At 39.9% G+C, this 23,118-nt stretch overlaps 1 protein-coding gene and 1 pseudogene across 2 annotated transcripts in view; one reads left to right on the top strand and one right to left on the bottom strand.

The window, feature by feature from the left end:
- Positions 1 to 22,711, top strand: part of il21r.1 (interleukin 21 receptor, tandem duplicate 1) — a 67,594-nt gene extending 44,883 nt beyond the window's left edge. For both annotated transcript variants that reach the window (XM_076266579.1, XM_076266580.1), the window contains one exon: positions 21,835 to 22,711. In XM_076266579.1, the coding sequence (XP_076122694.1) occupies positions 21,835 to 22,446 (612 nt within the window). In that variant the 3' untranslated portion in view covers positions 22,447 to 22,711. The remainder of the gene's footprint in view (positions 1 to 21,834) is intronic.
- On the bottom strand, positions 12,344 to 13,419 carry LOC143102031 (general transcription factor II-I repeat domain-containing protein 2B-like; annotated as a pseudogene).
- Positions 22,712 to 23,118: the final 407 nt, after the last annotated feature.

Here is a 23,118-nt window from a genome sequence, read left to right as displayed (position 1 = left end):
TAACCGTCATAACCTGCCAATATGACTGTTGACATGCGCTCTTAAAATAGCATATGAACAACTCGCCATTGACTTCTGACCAGGTTTAGGTGGTGTATGATAGCGATTTTTAGACAACGCGCCAGGCCCCTCCCTAGGTTGATAATTGCCACACCCCTGGGCGCAATGCTTAAAAAATAAACGTGCAAAATAGCAAATTCAACTTTTCGCGGGTGAATAACGAGTATTACGCCATGCGCTGGTGACCCAAAATACAGCCCAGTGAGTTGAAGCACACACTAATCCTTACGGTTGTAGAGCAGATCCTAGTAGCTTGCTTGACGTGTTCTCAGGTCGCAAACTACAGACTACAGTCAAACCCTACATTTAGGCATATCACAATGCAATGATTTTGTAGGGCACCAATGTAGTGAACAAAATTTTCAGTTGGATTTCGAACACCACAATAAAAGGGCTGATTCACTATATATAGTGCACTATATAGTGAAAGAGTGAACATTTCGAACATAGCTATGGTCTACTGTGGATGTACAAAGATCTGTCTGACCAGGATTGGCTTTTAGTTTTAGAGCTGAAACTGTGTCGATAGCTCAAAGGCTCTAAGAGCTGTACAGTAGTCGCTCCAAAAAATGGGCAGATAGAATAATAATTTGAAAACTTAACAACAACAAGCCCACTAATAATGCGATAAAACATACGATTAGCTAACAAAATTCAGTGATTAATCACGATTATGTGTAATGGATATACAACAATATATAAAATAAAATAAATTGCATAAAAAAATAATAAAAAAATATGAACTTTTCCACAATTTTCATTTTTTTAGATGCACCTATATGCTTGCTTAATTAGTCTTACTTAAATGATGTTAACCAAATATATTGTATGCAAATATTTTAATAATATTTAATAATAATTATACTGATGGTGGTGATCTGCACTCGATTGCTTTTCCTCAGGAACCATGTTGTTGCATCTCAGTAGACTGAGATTGAATTTAACGGTCTGAAACTGAATTGTGAAATATATACAAAACTGTTAAAAATGATTAGCTAAGTTAGCTAAGTAACATGGTTAGCATAGTTAGCATGTTAGCATGCTAGTTAACACAGTTAGCATAACTGCTAAAAATGATTAGCTAAGTTAGCTAAGTAACATAGTTAGCATGCTAACATGTTAGCATGTTATCATGCTAGTTAGCATTTTTAGCAAAACTACTAAAAATGATTAGCTTAGTTAGCTAAGTAACATTGTTAGCATAGTTAGCATGTTAGTTAGCATTTTTAGCAAAACTCTTAAAAATGATTAGCTAAGTAACATGGTTAGCATAGTTAGCATAACTACTAAAAATTATTAGCTAGGTTAGCTAAGTCACATGGTTAGCATAATTAGCATTTTAACATTGCTAGCGTGCTAGTTAGCATAGTAACTTGGTTAACATTATTATCTTTGATAACATAGTTAGCATAACTACTAGCAAACATTAGAGCCATTCCAACTGTCAGTTATCGTCAACTATCTACCTAAATAATTTAACCATTTAAACTATCCACCTATTTAACTGTTCAGTCATTCCAACTATATTAAACCTCATCTACTTAGCAACCAGTATAGTTTGTTTTTACTCTGTATGATATTTTACATCATATTTTTTGCATTTTCATGCAGTATATTTCCTTCAGGAAATGCTTTTCTAGTTATAGTGCATGAAAATGCACTGTACTGTTATTCCAAGGCATTTTATTATTATAGTGCATGAAAATGCACTATACTGTTATTCCAAAAGTCTTCTTATTACAGTGCATGAAAATGCACTGTACTGTTCTTCCTAGGCTTCTTCTTATTACAGTGCATGAAAATGCACTGTACTGTTCTTCCTAGGCTTCTTATTAGAGTGCATGAAAATGCACTCTACTGTTATCCGATTTATTACAGTGCATGAAAATGCACTGTACTGTTCTTCCTAGGCTTCTTCTTATTCTTCTTCTTCTTCTAACGCATTTAATGCAGCTTCAACCGTTTAACGTAGAAACTTCATTCAAACTTTGTTACGTAGGTCTTACTTGGGATAAGAGTGCTATGTATTTTTCATCTTTGTAACTTTTATACTTTTTAAACTATTAATTAAAAACTATCAAAATTTCCCCATTGACTTAACATTAGATTATGACATCACAATACGGCCGTTAAGCAATTAGAATCCTATGGCAGGTGTTTCGGCCACCTGTTTCAACTGCCAGTCTCAGGCTTTAAGCATACAAACTGGCCCTATTAAGACTACACATCCTGTTCAACTACTTCCTCTGCCAAAAACTGTTTCAAAATTAAAGTCCTCACTACAATATTTCACTGTTAAACAATTTAACCCTTTAAACTACTGAACTTTTTAACTGTTCAGCCATTGTAACTGTTACTTGTCATCAACTATGACTCCTACCCACTGTAGCTAGTTAGCTAAGTTAGCTAAGTAACTTGGTTAGTATAGTTAGCATGCTAGCATGTTAGCATGCTAGTTAGCATGCTAGTTAGCATTTTTAGCAAAACTGCTAAAAAGGATTAGCTAAGTTAGCTAAGTCACATGGTTAGCATAGTTAGCATGCTAGCATGTTAGCATGCTAGTTAGCATTTTTAGCAAAACTGCTAAAAATGATTAGCTAAGTTAGCTAAGTCACATGGTTAGCATAGTTAGCATGTTAGCATGCTAGTTAGCATTTTTAGCAAAACTGCTAAAAATGATTAGCTAAGTTAGCTAAGTCACATGGTTAGCATAGTTAGCATGTTAGCATGCTAGTTAGCATTTTTATCAAAAACTGTTAAAAATGATTAGCTAAGTTAGCTAAGTAAAATGGTTAGCATAGTTAGCATGCTAGCATGTTAGCATGCTAGTTAGCATAGTTAGCACAACTGCTAAAAATGATTAGCTAGGTTAGCTAAGTCACATGGTTAACATAGTTAGCATGTTAGCATTGCTAATATGCTAGTTAGCATAACTACTAAAAATGAAAACATTAGCTAAGTTAACTAAGTTAAGTATTATCCACCTATTTAACCGTTCAATCATTCCAACTATATTAAACCTTATCTACCAAGCAAATCATTTAACCATATCAACTATCCACCTATTTAACTGTTTAGTCACTCCAACTATATTAAACCTCATCTACCTAGCAACCAATATAGTTTGTTTTTACTCTGTATGATATTTTACATCATATTTTTTGCATTTTCATGCACTGTATTTCCTTCAGGAAATGCTTTTCTAGTTCTTATTATTCCGCTGACGCTTTTTGTGCGTTTAATACAGCTTCAACCGTTTAACTTAGAAACTTCATTCAAACTGCATTGCGTAGGTCTTACTTATGTGACTTCAGCTATGTATTTTTCAACTTTGTAACTTTTATACTTTTTAAACTATTAATTAAAAACTACTAAAATTTCCCCATTGACTTAACATTAGATTATGACATCACAATAGAGCAATTAGAATCCTATGCCAGGTGTTCAGGCCACCTGGATCACCATATATGGCTCTGGCCAGGCCACCTGGATCAACTGAGTTTCTCAGGCTTTATGACATCATAGCAATTAGAATATTGTGCCAGGTGGCCAGGGCACTTAGATCAACTGTCAGTTTCTCAGGCTTTAAGCACAGGCTCATTCTATGCTATAAGCCTGAGAAACTGTTCAGTCATTCCAACTATATTAAACCTCATCTATCTAGCAAATAGTTTAACCTTTTAAGCTATCCACCTATTTAACTGTTCAGTCATTCCAACTATATTAAACCTCGTCTACCTAGTTCAGTCATTCTAACTATATTAAACCTTATCTACCAAGCAAATAATTTAACCATTTAAAGTATCCACCTATTTAACTGTTCAGTCATTCCAACTATATTAAACCTCATCTACCTAGTTCAGTCATTCCAACTATAGTAAACCTCATCTACCTAGCAAATAATTTAACCATTTAAACTATCCACCTATTTAACTGTCCAGTCATTCCAACTATATTAAACTTTGTCTACCTAGCAAATAATTTAACCTTTTAAACTATCCACCTATTTAACTGTTCAGTCATTCCAACTATATTAAACCTCATCTACCTAGTTCAGTCATTTGAACTATATTAAACCTCATCATGTTGGTTGCCAATTAGCACATCATCTGTTTAACAATATATTTCACACCATATGTTTTGCATTTTCATGCACTGGTAATTCCCTGGAATTGCGTTTTCTAGTTATTATTAGGGCCCGAGCACCGAAGGGCGCAAGGCCCTATTGTTTTTGTAAGGATTATTATTATTATTATTATTATTATTATTATTATTATTATTATTTATTATTGTTATTCTACTTTTTTGCTTTCCTGTTTTTGAGGGAGTTAACATGGTCGAAAATTCTTGAAATTTGGCACACACGTCAGGTGTCACGCAACGCAGTTAGGTACAAGAGCTTGACCCCGGGCGTGGCCCAGGGACTCGCTAGCGCCCCCTTAGGTGACTGATCCCGTGGTTGGCAAATATTTTGAGGTGGTTAACGTAATCGAAAAGTCTTGAAATTTGGCACACACATCAGGTGTCACACAAAGCAGCTAGGTAAAAAAGCTTGGCCCCGCGCATGGCCCAGAGACTCGCTAGCGCCCCCTTACGCCCCCTTAGATGACTGATCCCGTGGTGGGCATATACTTTCAGCTACACACACCAAATTTGGTAGGTGTTTGTATCTCCCCATGATGAACAACTTTCGAATGTACAATGCATTAGCCACGCCCAACAGGAAGTGAGGTATTTGGGATTTTGTGCAGACTAATATGTGATGAAATATGTGATGAATCATGATGCCAAAGGAGGTGCTTCCCATGGGTGAAAACGCATGAAATTTGGCACACACATCAAGTGATACAGTGAATAGACAGGGATAAAAGCTTGGCACCGGGCGTTGCCCAGGAACTCCATAGCGCCCCCTTATGTCACTGTGACTTGTGGTTGGCATATAGTTTTAGATACACGCACCAAATTTGGTGGGTGTATGTAACTCCCAAAAACAAACAACTTTTGTATTAACATGCCATTAGCCACGCCCACAGGAAGTGAGGTAATTGAGATTTTGTGCATTGTGGACATGATCGATCAATTTTAACGTACTCCTCCTAGACGGTTGATCCGATTCATGTCAAAGTTGGTATACATGACGCCGAGATGTTCCTGATTATAAATTGTGAAGCCTTTTTTTGATATGTTGTAATTTGACGAAATGGCGAAATTATTAATTTTAATACCCTTCCACATAAGCAATAAATGTGTCATAATTCACCATGCATGGCTTGAAATGTTTTAAATTTCACAGGTCATTGAAGACCATGTTAATGATAATATTTACATGCCCATAATTCATGTTTAGCATAGCGCCACCAACTGGCAACAGAAAGAATGACAATTACACTGATGTCACATGATCAATTTTAACATACTGCTCCTAGACGGTTTGTCAGATTCATGTGAAATTTGGCAAACATTATGCCAAGATGTCGCTGATGTTAAATTGTGAAGGGATTTTTGATATGTTATATATTTGATATGATTTTAATATCTCACCACATGAAGAGGAAATGTGTCATAAATCACAGTTCATTGAATGAATGGTCTGAAACTTCTCAGGTTAATAGATATCATGATTATGATGATATTCAGACACCCAATGGGCCTGCCTGGCATAGCGCCACCACCTGGCCAAGCAGGAAATGTGTAAGTAATACTCTATGCTTTGAATAAATGGTCTGAAACTTCTCAGGTTAATAGATATTATGATTATGATGATATCCAGACACCCAATGGGCCTGCCTGGCATAGCGCCACCACCTGGTCAAGCAGGAAATGTGCCAGAAATGGACAATGCCTTAAGTGATTGATCGATCTGAAAGTTTACACACATTTTGGATATCATTATTGTGATGATATTCACATGTCTAATTTCCATGTCTAACATAGCGCCACCATCTGGCCAACCAAAAAGTGTATCAGAAATGTTCTTTGCTTAAAATGAATGGTCTGAAATTTCTCAGGTTAATATATATTATGATTATGATGACACCCAATGGGCCTGCCTTGCATTGCGCCCCCACCTGGCCAAGCAAGTACATGTGGCAGAAAATAAAATACAAAAACAAATAGCACATGCATCAAATATGTACATTTCACAAATGAACCACGTCGGTGCTTTGTTGGATTCCGACATGTCACGGCTTGCGGCCCGCAGGTGCTCGGGCCCGCCATTGCCGCTTGCGGCTATATTTATTATTATTATTCATTATTCTACTTTTTTGCTTTCCTGTTTTTGAAGTGGTTAACATGGTCGAAAACTCTTGAAATGTGGCACACACGTCAAGTGTCACGCATCGCAGTTATGTAGAAGAGTTTGACTCCGGGCGTGGCCCAGGGTCTCGCTAGCGCCCCCTTAGGTGACTGATCTCGTGGTTGGCATATATTTTGAGGTGGTTAACATAAACGAAAAGTCTTGAAATTTGACACACACATCAGGTGTCACACAAAGCAGCTAGGTACAAAAGCTTGGCCCCTGGCATGGCCCAGGGACTCGCTAGCGCCCCCTTACGCCTCCTTAGGTGACTGATCCCGTGGTTGGCATATAATTTCAGCTACACACACCAAATTTGGTAGGTGTCTGTATCTCTCCAAGATGAACAACTTTCCTATGTACAATGCATTAGCCACGCCCAACAGGAAGTGAGATATTTGGGATTTTGTGCAGACTAATGTGATGAAATATGTGCTGAATTGTGATCCCAAAAGAGGTGCTTCCCATGAGTGAAAACGCATGAAATTTGGCACACACATCAAGTGGTACAGTGAATAGACAGGGATAAAAGCTTGGCACCGGGTGTTGCCCAGGGACTCCATAGCGCCCCCTTACGTCACAGTGACTTGTGGTTGGCATATAGTTTTAGATACACACACCAAATTTGGTGGGTGTATGTAACTCCCAAAAACAAACAACTTTTGTATTAACATGCCATTAGCCACGCCCACAGGAAGTGAGGTAATTGAGATTTTGTGCGTTGTGGACATGATCAATTTTAACATACTCCTCCTAGACGGTTGATCCGATTCATGTCAAAGTTGGTATACATGACGCCGAGATGTTCCTGATTATAAATTGTGAAGCCTTTTTTTGATATGTTGTAATTTGACGAAATGCCGACATTATTAATTTTAATACCCTTCCACATAAGCAATAAATGTGTCATAATTCACCATGCATGGCTTGAAATGTTTTAAATTTCACAGGTCATTGAAGACCATGTTAATGATAATATTTACATGCCCATAATTCATGTTTGGCATAGCGCCACCAACTGGCAACAGAAAGAATGACAATTACACTGATGTCACATGATCAATTTTAACATACTGCTCCTAGACGGTTTGTCAGATTCATGTGAAATTTAGCAAACATTATGCCAAGATGTCGCTGATGTTAAATTGTGAAGGGATTTTTGATATGTTATATATTTGATATGATTTTAATATCTCACCACATGAAGAGGAAATGTGTCATAAATCACAGTTCATTGAATGAATGGTCTGAAACTTCTCAGGTTAATAGATATCATGATTATGATGATATTCAGACACCCAATGGGCCTGCCTGGCATAGCGCCACCACCTGGCCAAGCAGGAAATGTGTCAGAAATGCTCTTTGCTTTGAATAAATGGTCTGAAACTTCTCAGGTTAATAGATATTATGATTATGATGATATCCAGACACCCAATGGGCCTGCCTGGCATAGCGCCACCACCTGGTCAAGCAGGAAATGTGCCAGAAATGGACAATGCCTTAAGTGATTGATCTGAAAGTTTACACAAATTTTGGATATCATTATTGTGATGATATTCACATGTCTAATTTCCATGTCTAACATAGCGCCACCATCTGGCCAACCAAAAAGTGTATCAGAAATGTTCTTTGCTTAAAATGAATGGTCTGAAATTTCTCAGGTTAATATATATTATGATTATAATGACACCCAATGGGCCTGCCTTGCATTGCGCCCCCACCTGGCCAAGCAAGTACATGTGGCAGAAAATAAAATACAAAAACAAATAGCACACGCATCAAATATGTACATTTCACAAACGAACCACGTCGATGCTTTGTTGGATTCCGACATGTCACGGCTTGCGGCCCGCAGGTGCTCGGGCCCGCCATTGCCGCTTGCGGCTATATTATTATATTTAGTTCACCTTTTTGCTATTTTTGAGGTGGTTCACATGGATGAAAAGTCTTGGAATTTGGCACACACATCTGGTATCACAATGGCTACACAGGCACAAAGGCTTGGCCCCGGGACTCGGTAGCGGCCCCTTAGGTGATTGATCCAGTGGTTGGCATATACTTTCAGCTAGACGCATAAAATTTGGTAGGTGTGTGTATCTCCCCAAGATGAACAACTTTTGTATGTACAATGCATTAGCCACGCCCAACAGGAAGTGAGGTATTTGGGATTTTGTGTGTTGAAATGTGATGCCAAAAGAGGTTCTTCCCATCGGTGAAAACGCATGAAATTTGGCACACACGTCAAGAGGTACCATGAATACACAGGGGAAAAGCCTTGGCACTGGGCTTGGCCCAGGAACTCCATAGCGCCCCCTTATGTCACTGTGACTTGTGGTTGGCATATAGTTTTAGATACACACACCAAATTTGGTGGGTGTGTGTAACTCCCAAAAACAATCAAGTTTTGTATTAACATGCCATTAGCCACGCCCACAGGAAGTGAGGTAATTGGCATTTTGTGCATTGTTGACATGATCAATTTTAACATACTCCTCCTAGACGGTTGATCCGATTCATGTGAAAGTTGGCATACATGATGCCAATATGCTTCTGATTCTAAATTGTGAAGCTTTTTTTGATATGTTGTAATTTGACGAAATGGCAAAACTATGAATTTTAATACCCTTCCACATAAACAATAAATGTGTCTTAATTCACCATGCATGGCTTGAAATTTTTTACATTTCACAGGTCTTTGAATACCATGGGAGTGATGATATTGACATGCCCATAATGCATGTTTGACATAGCGCCACCAACTGGCAACAGAAAGAATGACAATTATACTGATGTCATATGATCAATTTGAACATACTCCTCCTAGACGGTTTGTCAGATTCATTTGAAATTTGCCAAATATTATGCCAAGATGTCGCTGATGTTAAATTGTGAAGGGATTTTTGATAAGTTATATATTTGATATGATTTTAATATCTCACCACATAAACACGAAATGTGTCATAAATCACAGTGCATTGAATGAATGGTCTGAAACTTCTCAGGTTACTAGATATCATGATTATGATGATATCCAGACACCCAATGGGCCTGCCTGGCATAGCGCCACCACCTGGCCAAGCAGGAAATGTGCCAGAAATGGACAATGCCTTAAGTGATTGATCTGAAACTTTATAAAATATTGGATATCATTATTGTGATGTTATTCACATGCGTAATTCACAGGCCTAGCATAGCGCCACCACCTGGTCAAGCAGAAAATGTGCCAGAAATGGACAATGCCTTAAGTGATTGATCTGAAAGTTTACAAACATTTTGGATATCATTATTGTATGCTAACATGCTAGCGTGCTAATTATGTTAGCATGCTAACATGCTAACCATGTTACTTAGCTAACTTAACTAATCATTATTAACAGTTTTGCTAAAAATGCTAACTAGCATGCTAACATGCTAATTATGCTAACCATGTGACTTAGCTAACTTAGCTAATCATTTTAACAGTTTTGCTAAAAATGCTAACTAGCATGCTAACATGCTAACTATGCTAACCAAGTTACTTAGCTAACTTAGCTAACTAGCTACAGTGGGGTGATGATATTCACATGTGTAATTTCAATGCCTAACATAGCGCCACCATCTGGCCAACCAAAAAGTGTATCAGAAATGTTCTTTGTTTAAAATGAATGGTCTGAAATTTCTCAGGTTAATATATATTATGATTATGATGACACCCAATGGGCCTGCCTTGCATTCCGCCCCCACCTGGCCAAGCAAGTAAATGTGGCAGAAAATAAAATACAAAAACAAATATAGCCGCAAGCGGCAATGGCGGGCCCGAGCACCTGCGGGCCGCAACCCGTGACATGTCAGAATCCAACAAAGCACCGACGTGGTGCGTTTGTGAAATGTACATATTTGATTTGTGTGCTATTTGTTTTTGTATTTTATTTTCTGCCACATTTACTCGCTTGGCCAGGTGGGGGCGTAATGCCAGGCAGGTCCATTGGGTGTCATCATAATCATAATATACATTAACCTGAGAAATTTCAGACCATTCATTTTAAGCAAAGAACATTTCTGATAAATTTTTTGGGGTGCCAGATGGTGGCGCTATGTTAGGCATGACAATTACACATGTGAATATCATCACAATAATGATATCCAAAATGTTTGTAAAGTTTCAGATCAATCACTTAAGGCATTGTCCATTTCTGGCACATTTACTGCTTGACCAGGTGGTGGCGCTATGCCAGGCAGGCCCATTGGGTGTCTGGATATCATCATAATCATAATATATATTAACCTGAAAAGTTTCAGACCATTTATTCAAAGCATAGAGCATTTCTGGCACATTTCCTGCTTGGCCAGAAGGTGGCGCTATGCTAGGCCGGTGAATTACGCATGTGAATATCATCACAATAATGAAATCCAATATTTTATAAAGTTTCAGATCAATCACTTAAGGCATTGTCCATTTCTGGCACATTTCCTGCTTGGCCAGGTGGTGGCGCTATGCCAGGCAGGCCCATTGGGTGTCTGGATATCATCATAATCATGATATCTATTAACCTGAGAAGTTTCAGACCATTCATTCAATGCACTGTGATTTATGACACATTTCCTGTTTATGTGGTGAGATATTAAAATCATATCAAATATATTACAACATTCAAAAATTCATTCACAATTTAACATCAGCGACATCTTGGCATAATGTTTGCCAAATTTCAAATTAATCTGACAAACCGTCTAGGAGGAGTATGTTCAAATTGATCATGTGACATCAGTATAATTGTCATTCTTTCTGTTGCCAGTTGGTGGCGCTATGCCAAACATGCATTATGGGCATGTGAATATTATCATTAACATGGTCTTCAATGACCTGTGAAATTTAAAACATTTCAAGCCATGCATGGTGAATTATGACACATTTATTGTTTATGTGGAAAGGTATTAAAATTAATAATTTCGCCATTTCGTCAAATTACAACATATCAAAAAAAAACTTCACAATTTATAATCAGGAACATCTCGGCATCATGTATACCAACTTTGACATGAATCGGATCAACCGTCTAGGAGGAGTACGTTAAAATTGATCGATCATGTCCACAACGCACAAAATCTCAATTACCTCACTTCCTGTGGGCGTGGCTAATGGCATGTTAATACAAAAGTTGTTTGTTTTTGGGAGTTACATACACCCACCAAATTTGGTGTGTGTATCTAAAACTATATGCCAACCATAAGTCACTGTGACGTAAGGGGGCGCTATGGAGTTCCTGGGCAACGCCCGGTGCCAAGCTTTTATCCCTGTCTATTCACTGTACCACTTGATGTGTGTGCTAAATTTCATGCGTTTTCGACCATGTTAACCACCTCAAAATATATGCCAACCACGGGATCAGTCACCTAAGGGGGCGCTAGCGAGTCTCTGGGCCACACCCGAGGTCAAGCTCTTGTACCTAACTGCGTTGCGTGACACCTGACGTGTGTGCCAAATTTCAAGAATTTTCGACCATGTTAACCACCTCAAAAACAGGAAAGCAAAAAAGTGGAATAACAATAATAATAATAATAATAATAATAATAATCCTTACAAAAACAATAGGGCCTTGCGCCCTTCGGTGCTCGGGCCCTAAATAGCACACGCATCAGATATGTACATTTCACAAACACACCACGTTGGTGCTTTGTTGGATTCCGACATGTCACGGGTTGCGGCCCACAGGCGCTCGGGCCCGCCATTGCCGCTAGCGGCTATATTTTTTATTATGATTATTATTATATTTTTATTGCGGTTGTTGTTGGCCACAACCACGCCTCACAACCTCTAACACAACAGGCATGAAAAAGGGGTGGCACCCCAATATTGGCCTAGGTAACACAGCTTATCACAGAACAGTAGGCTGCACACATTAACCTGCCCATAACGTTGTTAAACTCAGACCTGCAACAACATATTTCCTAAAAAGTAAAGAAACAACTCCACCATTAGTTGTTCATTCATTCATTCATTCAATTTCAATGGGAACAGTGCTGTTGGTCACCATTTTTTGTGAGAGCATTAAAGTCTGGGGTCATTTTACTTGTGGGGATTCGCAGTATAGCCCCCAAGTGTCGATCAGAGAGTTGCGCTCTGTGCCGTGATTTGTTGAGGTTCATCACACTGAAGGTTTGCTCACACACATAGGTCGAGCCAAATAACACCAGTATCCTCTGGGCCACCTGCAGGATGTTTGGAAACTTTGTCTCGTTTAGGGATGCATAAAACTCACCCAGTTTAACGGAGTTGAACTTCTCCTTTAAGACAGAGTCCCACTGCAGGTCGATCAGCTCGAATTGCAGCTCCTCCGGTGCTGTTTCATCGTCCAGTGACAGGGGACATGACACCAGCTGAAGTAGCTTCTCAATTTTCTCAAAATCAGAGAATCGACGGCAAAATTCTGTGTGCAGGCCATCCAGTGATTTGCAGTATTTACTTGCATGCAGTGGGGCCTCTTTGAGTGTCGCCAATGTGGGGAAATGAGTGAATACTTTCTGTGTGATTTGTCTTGAAAATAAAGTCAATTTGGCTTTAAAAGCTTTCACATTGGAGTACATGTCATGCACCAATTGATCCTTTCCTTGTAGCTTTACGTTCAGCTCATTCATGTGAGCCAACACGTCCACAGCGAATGCAAAGTCACATAGCCAGTCTGCGTTGCACAGCTCAGGGAAATCATCGGCTTTCCCAACCAACTCCAAAAATGACCCAATCTCATCTCTGAGCTCCCACACTCGCCAACACACTTTCCCCAAACTTAGCCAACTGACATTGGAGTGGTAAAGTAAGTCCTGGTGGTCAGCATCGGTTTCTTCTATGAATTTAATGAATTGACGATGAGTATAGCCCCCTCGCTCGTATGGTGTTCACAAGTTTCACCACTACCTTCACTACGTGATCAAAGCGCAAAGGGATTGCACAGGGATTCCTGGTGGATGATACAGTGCAGGAAAATTACCCCCAACTCAGGCCCTTCTCTCACTTTGTCCTGAATTCTTTTCAGAAGTCCGTCGTTTTTTCCCCGTTAAATTGGGTGATCCATCAGTGGTGACATTCACCAGTTTACTCCAAGGTAGCTTCAGCCTCTCGATGACCCCAGACACCCGGTCATATAAGTCCACTCCTCGCGTTCTGCCCTTGATGGACTCCATGGCCAGAAATTCTTCCGTGATTTCAAAATTGCTATTAATACCTCTGATAAAGATTAAGAGCTGAGCAGTGTCTTTCACATCATTACTCTCATCCAGAGCTAACAAATAGAAATTAAAAGTCACCGTCAATTAGCTCTACATGGCGAGTCACTGTTCTGCGTGACAGACTGAGATTTTTGAATTTGCTTGTAATCTCCGGACATAGAATACCAGCAGTCTCTACCATGCATTCTTTCAGAAACTCGCCTTCAGAGAGTGGCTTACTTGCTTTGGCTAACTTGTATGCCAGCACATAACTTGCCTTTGTGCATGACTCCTGAATAGTCGACTGTCGTGTTAAAATGCTCTGCTGATCCTGTAAACTCGCAGCTAACCTTGAGGCAGTAGTGGCCCTGTCTTGAACTGACAAGTTGCTAGCATAGTTAGCATGCCTGGTGGAAAAGTATATAGTATATATACTCTTTTGAGCCCGTGAGGGAAATTTGGTCTCTGCATTTATCCCAATCTGTGAATTAGTGAAACACACACAGCACACAGTGTACACACAGTGAGGTGAAGCACACACTAATCCCGGCGCAGTGAGCTGCCTGCATCAACAGCGGCGCTCGGGGAGCAGTGAGGGGTTACATGTAGGTGCCTTGCTCAAGGGCACTTCAGCCGTGCCTACTGGTCGGGTTTTTTTTTTTATTACATTAATACACCGGATTGGATGTTAAAATCCCTTGTGCCAAAATCCAAGGTAAAAACACATTCAGAAGCCCCTGCTCAAGTTTAACTTTAAAAAGCACACTACCCACAAATCCGCCAACAAATACTACTCACTCACTAAAATGTTTGGCTTGTGTGCTAAATCGTGTGCTCATTCAATGAAGGTAGAATTGAATAAAGTAAGTGCACTATTTATTAAGATGAGTGCACCATGTACTAAAATAAGTGTGTAAAACTTGCACATATAGCTAAAGGTGTGCACACATGTACGGATAGCCAGTGGGCCCCTAGGCACAGATGTGAAAAGGGCCCCCCTGGCCACTTCAAAAGGTTAGTAACTCGGCTTAGTTAGGGTGGTCTGGGGGCATGCTCCCCCAGAAGACATTTTAAAAAAATAACCCCTTATATATATAGACTTCTGGTGAGTTTTGTGGAAAGAAGCATTAACCCTTTGAGACCTTTAATTTGTCATTGTATCTACAGTATACATCCATACATACATACATTTTTGTTAATTTTTCAGGGCAGTCTGGGATTTGTACCCATCTTGCATAGCTATGTCTCTTATGTCAGCCTTTATATAAAAGGGAAACCATTTGTGTTTTTATGTCACCAGGAAGCATGTCAGTAGAAATAACTTTTCATATTTAGGTGGGATAGATTGGAATCTTGAAATATAATAATCTTGACGGTGGGATATTCTATGGCTCACCTATTTATGAGATATGTGTACTGAGTGAGACAAATATTTTATTTATTAGGCTAATTGCTTTATTCCCTTGAGTAGCCTATTGTCACCAAGTGACCGACTTTTTATTTTCTTTTTTTATAAGGAAAGCAAGTTCATTATTTTGGGTTGCTATTACATTATGATGGTTGGCAGCTCATTTTCTGCAGCAGTCCTGTATCTTTAGAAAAAAATGTATGTGTAGCATACTTGCTCAAATTGATAACACTCATTGATGATAAGCTAATTTTCATTCATTGTTGACATGGTCCATGGAGGCTCAGACGGGTGTCCTATTTTGGAATTTTACCTGGATACAGCGAACACTATTTTTTGATTGGATGTCGGTGGCTATTTTTTTAAATTTTTATTTGGCTGGTGAGTGGTGCGGTAGTTCTGAACTCTGCAAGAAATCCTTTGGTATCCTTGCGCCTCTAATAATTATGCAGATACCATGACATCCCTAGTAATATTTCTGCGTGAGAAATGCAAGGTGTGGCGTGTGAACTTGTTGAATTGCATGTCTCACGCCCATTGCGTGAGACTTGAGAACCCTGACAAAACAAATGAGCCAGTTAGCTTACCTTAGCTTTCGCCCCAGGAAGGGTAACTTCTCCTTACCCACAACCATTCGCTTGCCCGTTCTGCTGCTAAAGACATGTTACTAACCACCTGCCTTAGACTTCGACCACAAATGGCCAATTCAGACAGCAAGCCAATAGCAGATCTGGCCACAAACCCACGTGCACCGATTTCAATAGGCCTTAATCGTGCACTCCAACCTCACTTAGCTGCCTCCTCTGCTATTTCAGTGTATCTAGCTCTCTTCAGCTCATTGGCCACTTCCACTCTGTCTTCCCAAGGAACAGTGAGTTCAATGAAGTAAACTATCTTCTCTGAATCCGACCATAGAATTACCTCGGGTCGTAGTTTAGTACTCACTATATGTGGAGGTACCGCCATCTGCTGGCCAAGATCAACCTTCATTTCCCAGCCCGCCCCATTTTTCAACTGGCCGGTTTTACACCTGGCCTTGCGGAACAAGGTTTATCCTCCTGACGTACAAAGTTAATTTGCCTTACCCCTTTACTAGCTGCTAATGAATTGACTTCTCTCCTTTTACCCTCTATTGCCGCTGCCACACATTTCAATACCTGGTTATGACGCCACGTATACCGCCCCTGGGTGAGACTTACCTTGCACCCTGATACGATATGGTGGAGACTGCCCACACACGAGCAAAGTATGCATTTATCATCCTCACCAAACCATTGACTTAAATTCTTGGGAGATGGGAGCACATCATATGTAGCACCTAACATAAATCTGATCTTACCAGCTTCCATGCCCCATAGATCTTTCCATTTAATCCGTCTTTTTTCCACCCCTTCCCAGTTCACCCACTGCCCTTGTTTTGCCTGTGACACTGCCTTAGTACATCTTACAGCCTCCTCCTGTCTATGCATTTCCTCCACTACCATTTTCCTCTTTTCTCCTGCAGAAGCCTTACTCCACAAGGGTTTACTTACACCCACCCCTAGACCCCCCCGCCCGTGCTGCACATGGCCCATTATATCCCTATGCTTCAATGCTGATTGAGCTTGCTTAACTGCCTGCTCTGGGTTCCACTTCCTCCCTGCATTAACTGTGGGTGCAACTTTCCTCACCACTGGGTCCTTGGACTGAGTAAGAGTCATTTCCAATCTAGCCTTAGCACACTTAAATTCCTCGGTCAGACTACATATTGGCAACTCTACAATGCCCTTCCCATACAAGGCTACACTGCTTAAGCAGCGTGGGACTCCGAGCCATTTTCTGACAAAGGAGTTGATCATTTTTTCCAACCTCTCTACCTTTGACAGAGGAACTTCATAAACTGTCAATGGCCACATTAGCCGAGGCAACAAACCAAACTGCAAACACCACAGCTTGAGCTTAACTGGCAGCCCTGACTCAATTTTTGCAATACCTTGCCTAGTGACCTGTCTCAAGTCTTCAACCTGTGATTTATCACTAAGGCTTGCATCATACCACCTTCCCAGACCCTTCACTGGTTTCTCCAGAACTGTGGGAATCACCTCCTTATTTATAGCAAACTTCTTATCTATTACCCTTTAACAATTGAGAGACTCCTAGACTTACTTGGCTTCACCTTCATTCTGGCGCATTGCAGATTACTATTTAACTTATCCAGCAACCTGTTGGTGCATGGAACGGTTGACGTCAAGGTTGTCATGTCATCCATGAAAGCCCTAATCGGGGGGAGGCGTGGCCCTCAATGAACTTCTCCCCACCCACTACCCATTTTGAGGCCCTAATGATGACCTCCATTGCCATTGTAAAAGCAAGTGGGGAGATAGTACATCCGGCCATGATTCCTATCTCGAGTTGTTGCCACCCTGTGGTGTAATCAGCTGTAGTAAAACATAATTGAATATCCAGAAAGTATGCTTTTACTAGGCTTTTAATGCTACCTGGGATTCTGAAATAATCAAAGGCCTCCCACAACAGACTATGCGGCACAGACCCAAAAGCATTAGCCAAATCCAAGAACACAACGTGCAGGTCTCTCTTCTCATGCTTTGCTAATTGAATTTGGTGCCAAATCATGCTGGTATGCTCTAAGCACCTGGAGAAGCAAGGAATTCCAGCTTTTTGCACCGTGGTATCAATTAGTTTATTCCTTTCAAGGTAATTTGTCAGTCTCCGTGCCACCACACTGAAGAAAACCTTCCCTTCAACATTCAGTAGACTAATTGGCCTAAATTGATTAATCTCCACTGCGTCCTTTTCTTTGGGAATAAATATTCCCCCAGCCCTCCGCCAAGCCTTGGGAATACTCTGCTTTTTCCAAACTATCTTCATTAATTGCCATAAAAATCTTAAAACATCTGGTGCACTCTTATACAACCGGTAGGGAACTCCATTAGGTCCCGGGGCTGAAGAGGCCCTTGCACGTTTTATTACTTCTTGCACCTCTTTCCACCTTGGTGGACTATCGTTTTAAGTATATGTGGCGGCTGATGTTGTACTCTTTGAAAACGGCAATACTTTCTTTACAAATCAAACACACGGCCTTTGACCAAACTTCAGTAAAGAAAGATTTTTTGTCCAGTCTTTGTTGAAAGTCTGGCACTCGGTGTCGACTTTACATTTTTTCCGACTGCTCATTTTGTCAGTAGGCCTATATTTCTCATGTTGGAGACAGAACAGTGGCGACGAGAGAAACGATTGATGTCGTTAGAGGGCTGTACGTGCATTGCGCCATTTAGTGGTACTAACACAACGTCGGGCAGGGGAAAAAGGCGAGCCGCTGCGACTGCCTGGCGGGCCGGATTGAAGTACGTGGCGGGCCGGATCCGGCCCGCGGGCCGCAGTTTGCCCACCTCTGCTATAGCAGCATAACTAAGGTATGGTGAAGGGTAGTCAACATCAGCGCAGGTATGGTCAGTGACCCACGTTGCACGCATGACTGAGATGCCAGTCACACAAGGACACAGCAGGGTGGTCCATTCCAAAAAAACCTGAGTTGGTTGAAGTTCCACACTGTACCATACCTAACTATGGGAGGCGCTAAAGAGGTATGTTTTAAGTCTAGACTTAAAAATAGGGAGGGTGTCTGCTAATCGAATAGAAACAAAGTTACAAAGTGCTTTAAACAAAGTTACAAAGTGCTTTAGATATATAAAAGTAATAAAAAGAACAAAAAATAAATGTCTAAAAACAATACAAATAAGACCATATCAACATTAGCAAGAATAATGGAAATGTATTTTGTTTAAAAAAAAAAAAAAGAGATTTAAAACATGTTACAGAATCAGCTAACCTTATTTGCTCAGTCAATGCATTCCAGAGCTTTGGGGCTAACACAGAAAATATCTGTCCCTTTAATAGCAAGCCGGGACTCAGGTATAGTTAATAAACCTGTGCCTGCAGACCTTAAAGTGGAAATGAAGCAGTGAGAACTGACCATTTGTTGGCTGATTTTTCATTTTTGAAGATACATGGATTTTCATTAAACCTGAAATTCAAGTAGTTTCACTCGAAAATGACATGTCAATAACGACTTTCGCCACTAGGGCGCGGCCATGTTTTAAAAATGCAGGCGCTACGTCATCAGAATGGTTAGCGTTTGTTCGTGGATGTTTTATCCATTAGCGGACGTTCACTTTATTTCAATATGCCTACGCAAATTCTGTTGATGTTTGTTTTTGTGTTTGTACAAGAACAAGGGCCGCTGTAATGTAGCCTGTAGGCCTATCAGAGACAGTACTTAATTAGATTTAACTTCAGTCGCAATAATGTGTTTGGATGTTCTCTCACAACTTGTGGATTACCGCGACCTGAAAATGCAGTTGCATCGTTGATGAATTGGTGAATAAACTCGGGGCGCGAACTTCTCATGTGTGAGTAAGAGGTTTCTTTTGTGATTGATTAGTATCAATGATTGCATTTGTTTCACTCAAGTAGTAGTGGAAACTATTTGCAGAGACTTTCTAACCTGGTGAGAACCTGTTATGGGTACGCTAGCCTACAGTACGTCTGACTTGTGTAGGCTACTCTGCAGTAGCCTAGTTCTGTGATTGTGACAGGCATGGTTTTGTGGGTAGACGTTGTTTATGGACTGTAAGGCATCTGAGTTTTATTTGTTTATGTAAGCTAACATAAAATAACATGCTGTTCACTTTAAGTAAATAGATGCCGCTTGTAGCAACCATAGATTTTAGGGTCATGCTATGCTAGTTACAGTATGTGCTTGTTATGTTATGCTAGTACTGTATCACAGCTTCTACCATGATAATACATTGCAGAACAACTGTTTCGGCTCGGATGTCCCTCAGCGACCGCATTGCAACCTTCAACATCTCGCTTTAATGACAACATTTGGCACGTAGGATTGGACGTTATATATCTGTTATTTTGGATGAGATGTCCCAGGTTCATTTCCTGGCAGCAGACACTCTCCATGTGTGCAATGTCAGTGAACATAGGGACACAACCCCCACATAAGCACCACCGATTGTTTACTGTGCGCTCAGATACACCTCTCTCTCTCGATCATCTATTTCTCCTCCATAGTCAGGCTCTGGGGGCACTAAAACTCCCACTGCTCTTACTGGCTCAAAAGCATAGGCAATTGGATGCCTGTCCTCATTGGTGGGTCTATCCCATTCGTCCATATCCATTTTGTTGAGGCATTAAGCTAACTGAGCCTATGACAGCCGCTATGTAAACAGCATAGAATGTTGTACCAACCATTCTTGTGATGTCATCATTTTCTGAAAACAAAGATGGCGGCGCACAGCTGAAATTAATGCAACTTGTTTGTGCTTTATTCTGAATAACGGGTCATATTTCTGACTTAATTTGTATTTAAGGTATATTTAAATATTTAACTAGTGCTATAGACATCTGTTTTATTTGACTGCTTCATTTCCACTTTAATGTGCGTGTAGGACTATAGGGAACTAGCATATCAGAAATTTAACCAGGGAAAGGCCATGAAGAGCTTTAAATGTAATGAGTAAAATTTTAACATCAATTCTCCAGCATACTGGGAGCCAGTGTAGTGATGTTAGAACAGGAACGATGTCTTCATACCTTTTGGTCTTATTAAGGAACCTGACAGCAGAGTTTTGGACTATTTGAAGCCTATGTAAGGACTTTTGAGTAAGGCAGGTGAAAAGACTGTTATCTAATCCTGTTAAGACTGTAATAATCCAGGCATGAGGAGATAAAAGCATGTACGATGATTTCTGTATCTTTAAATGATAAAATAGGTATTATTTTGGAAATATTTCTAAGTTGGTCAAAACCACAAGCTCAAGCTTTGTAATATGGCGTCAAACCAGATGCCAATATTTTTTGCAACAGGCTTGACTCTATCCTGAGTAAGGGACCTAAAAATGGCAACATTTAATTCCATGTGCCATGTGCTGGGACCCAATGACAGGGATCTCTGTTTTAACAAAATGACTGATGAATGAACCAACTAGGTTGGCACCATGATTGGGTATGAAAAGAAAATACAGAAGCAGAGTCTCTCAGAAGTAAAGATGTGGAGGTATTCATTACTCATTACTGGCAAATAATGAAACAATATAAGAATAATGCTTCTTAACATGGAATTGCAAAGAATTTGGGGATTTCATCATCAACAGTACATAATATCATTAAAATATTCAGAGGATCCAGATAAATATTTGAAAAGACGAGGCTGAAAAACAATATTGGATGGCAGTCTTTTGGTACTGGATTAAAACAACTGTTTCTGTAACAAAATAATTTTATGGGTTTAGGAAAACCTCTGATAACCATTGTCTATGAGCACAATTTGAAGCTCCATTCACAAATTGGATTTAGACATGATATAGAAACGCAAATTCAAATTCATTCATTCAAATGACCCCTAAAGAGTTTTTTCTTATTTTTTTCTTATTTTTACCTTAAAATAATGTTTCCAAAAATAATTTCGATAGCACATAAACTCTTAATAGGGCAAACGGAACTTCTGCCACACTCAAGGTCGTATCGCTTATGATATCACTAAGCAAGTTTGCTGTGGCAGGTAGGAACACTCTGCACCAACTTGTTATAGTGCTCAGTTCAATACCCAGCATCTATGATGGTATGGAGGTGCATTAGTGCCTATGGCAGACAATGTCTTTTTCAGGGAAGACCTTGAATATTTCAGAAATACAAACAATGCAAAAATATTTTTGCACATATTACAACAGTATGGCTCCATAAAATAAGAGTCCAGGTTAGTGAGGTAGTGTTGTAAGCTAAATTTGTATGCTAATGTGTTTCGTAGTATATAATATTGCTACACATATGTGATTTGTAATCAGTTTGCCCTTATAATGTTTCTTATTTATATCAGAGATGGGTCGGGCCAGTCCTGATCTTAAGCAGCTTTGACCTCCAGGAGAGGACCCCATCCCTAAAAGTGATGTGTGAGAAGAATATTGTACATTCCAACCTACATGGCAAGAAGACAGAGGACCTCTGCAACAGTGTGAATATCCAAGGCTCCAGGTCCTTGCTCTTTCTGCAGGATCATAACTTCACTAATTCCCTTGGCGTATTGGGAAACACCATCACTGGCAACAGCTCTGCACATCACATCTCCATTGATACAGTTACTATATCTGAGGAAGAGGTTGCTAAAAAAATGCCACCAAAGGGAAATGAAATAAAAGTCATCATGAAAGGGGGAGATAGCAATGAGCACTGGTTAAACCATGTGGAAAACATTGATCTTGAACACATCTCACTGGATTCATTTAGCTCCCTTGAGTACTATGAGGATGGATACCCACCTATGAGACTTGACCTTGACACAGTTGATAGTGGCTTCCTTGAGTCCAACTGCAGTAGCCCTATCTTTGACCAGGGTGAACAAATAGAGACTGACCCACTTAATACAGGAGAGGTCTCCCATTCAAGCTATGTAAAACAGTGGATTGTGCACACTGTGGATAGTAGCCAGTGAGTCAAGGGTGAGATAGTGAGCTCTGATACACAAAGTCAGACATAGCTGATTAAGATTTAGTCTATCCTTTGTGAAAATTAAGTGGTGAAATTAAGTTTGTGTAATGTCATGTATATTAAATAGCCTTAGTGTCATCTCAATACACCTAGTATGTAATGTAAAGGTTTTTTTGTAGCCTATACTTCAAGCATAATATGTGTATGATACCAGTGGCGGACCATGGCTAGCATTTTCAGGTGAAAATAAACAGTTTTATTGAAATGCATACCTGTGCAATGACATCATGTTTTCACTAAAGCCATAGCCTAGGCTATTACTATTCTTGACCATTAATTTACTACATTGTAAAAGAAATGTTATAACCAGTGGTGGTGCACTTCGGGGGAGGTTACCATGAATTTGTATTTGCAGGGGTGCCTACAATATTGAAAATCTGACTTACATCACGGATACTTTATAAAAAAGAGAGAAACCATCTTAAGTTTCGGACCTTTTTTTTACAAAGAGAATTTCATAAAGCCTAGTAGTATACAGTGATGGGCAGTAACCCGTTAGAAGTAACGCGTTACTGTAATCCAATTACTTTTTCCAAGTAAAGGGTAAAGTAAGGGATTACAATTGCAAAAATAGTAATTAGATTACTTTACTTTCCTGCAAGCAGCCTGCGTTACT

This window comes from Alosa pseudoharengus, unplaced genomic scaffold (assembly GCF_046254945.1).
Source record: "Alosa pseudoharengus isolate Yale_2024_CS ecotype anadromous, Long Island Sound unplaced genomic scaffold, YU_APseudo_1.1 YU_APseudo_1.1_scf_4, whole genome shotgun sequence".
In the NCBI taxonomy this organism is placed as follows: Eukaryota; Metazoa; Chordata; class Actinopteri; order Clupeiformes; family Clupeidae; genus Alosa; species Alosa pseudoharengus.
This window is presented reverse-complemented; position numbering and strand designations above follow the sequence as displayed.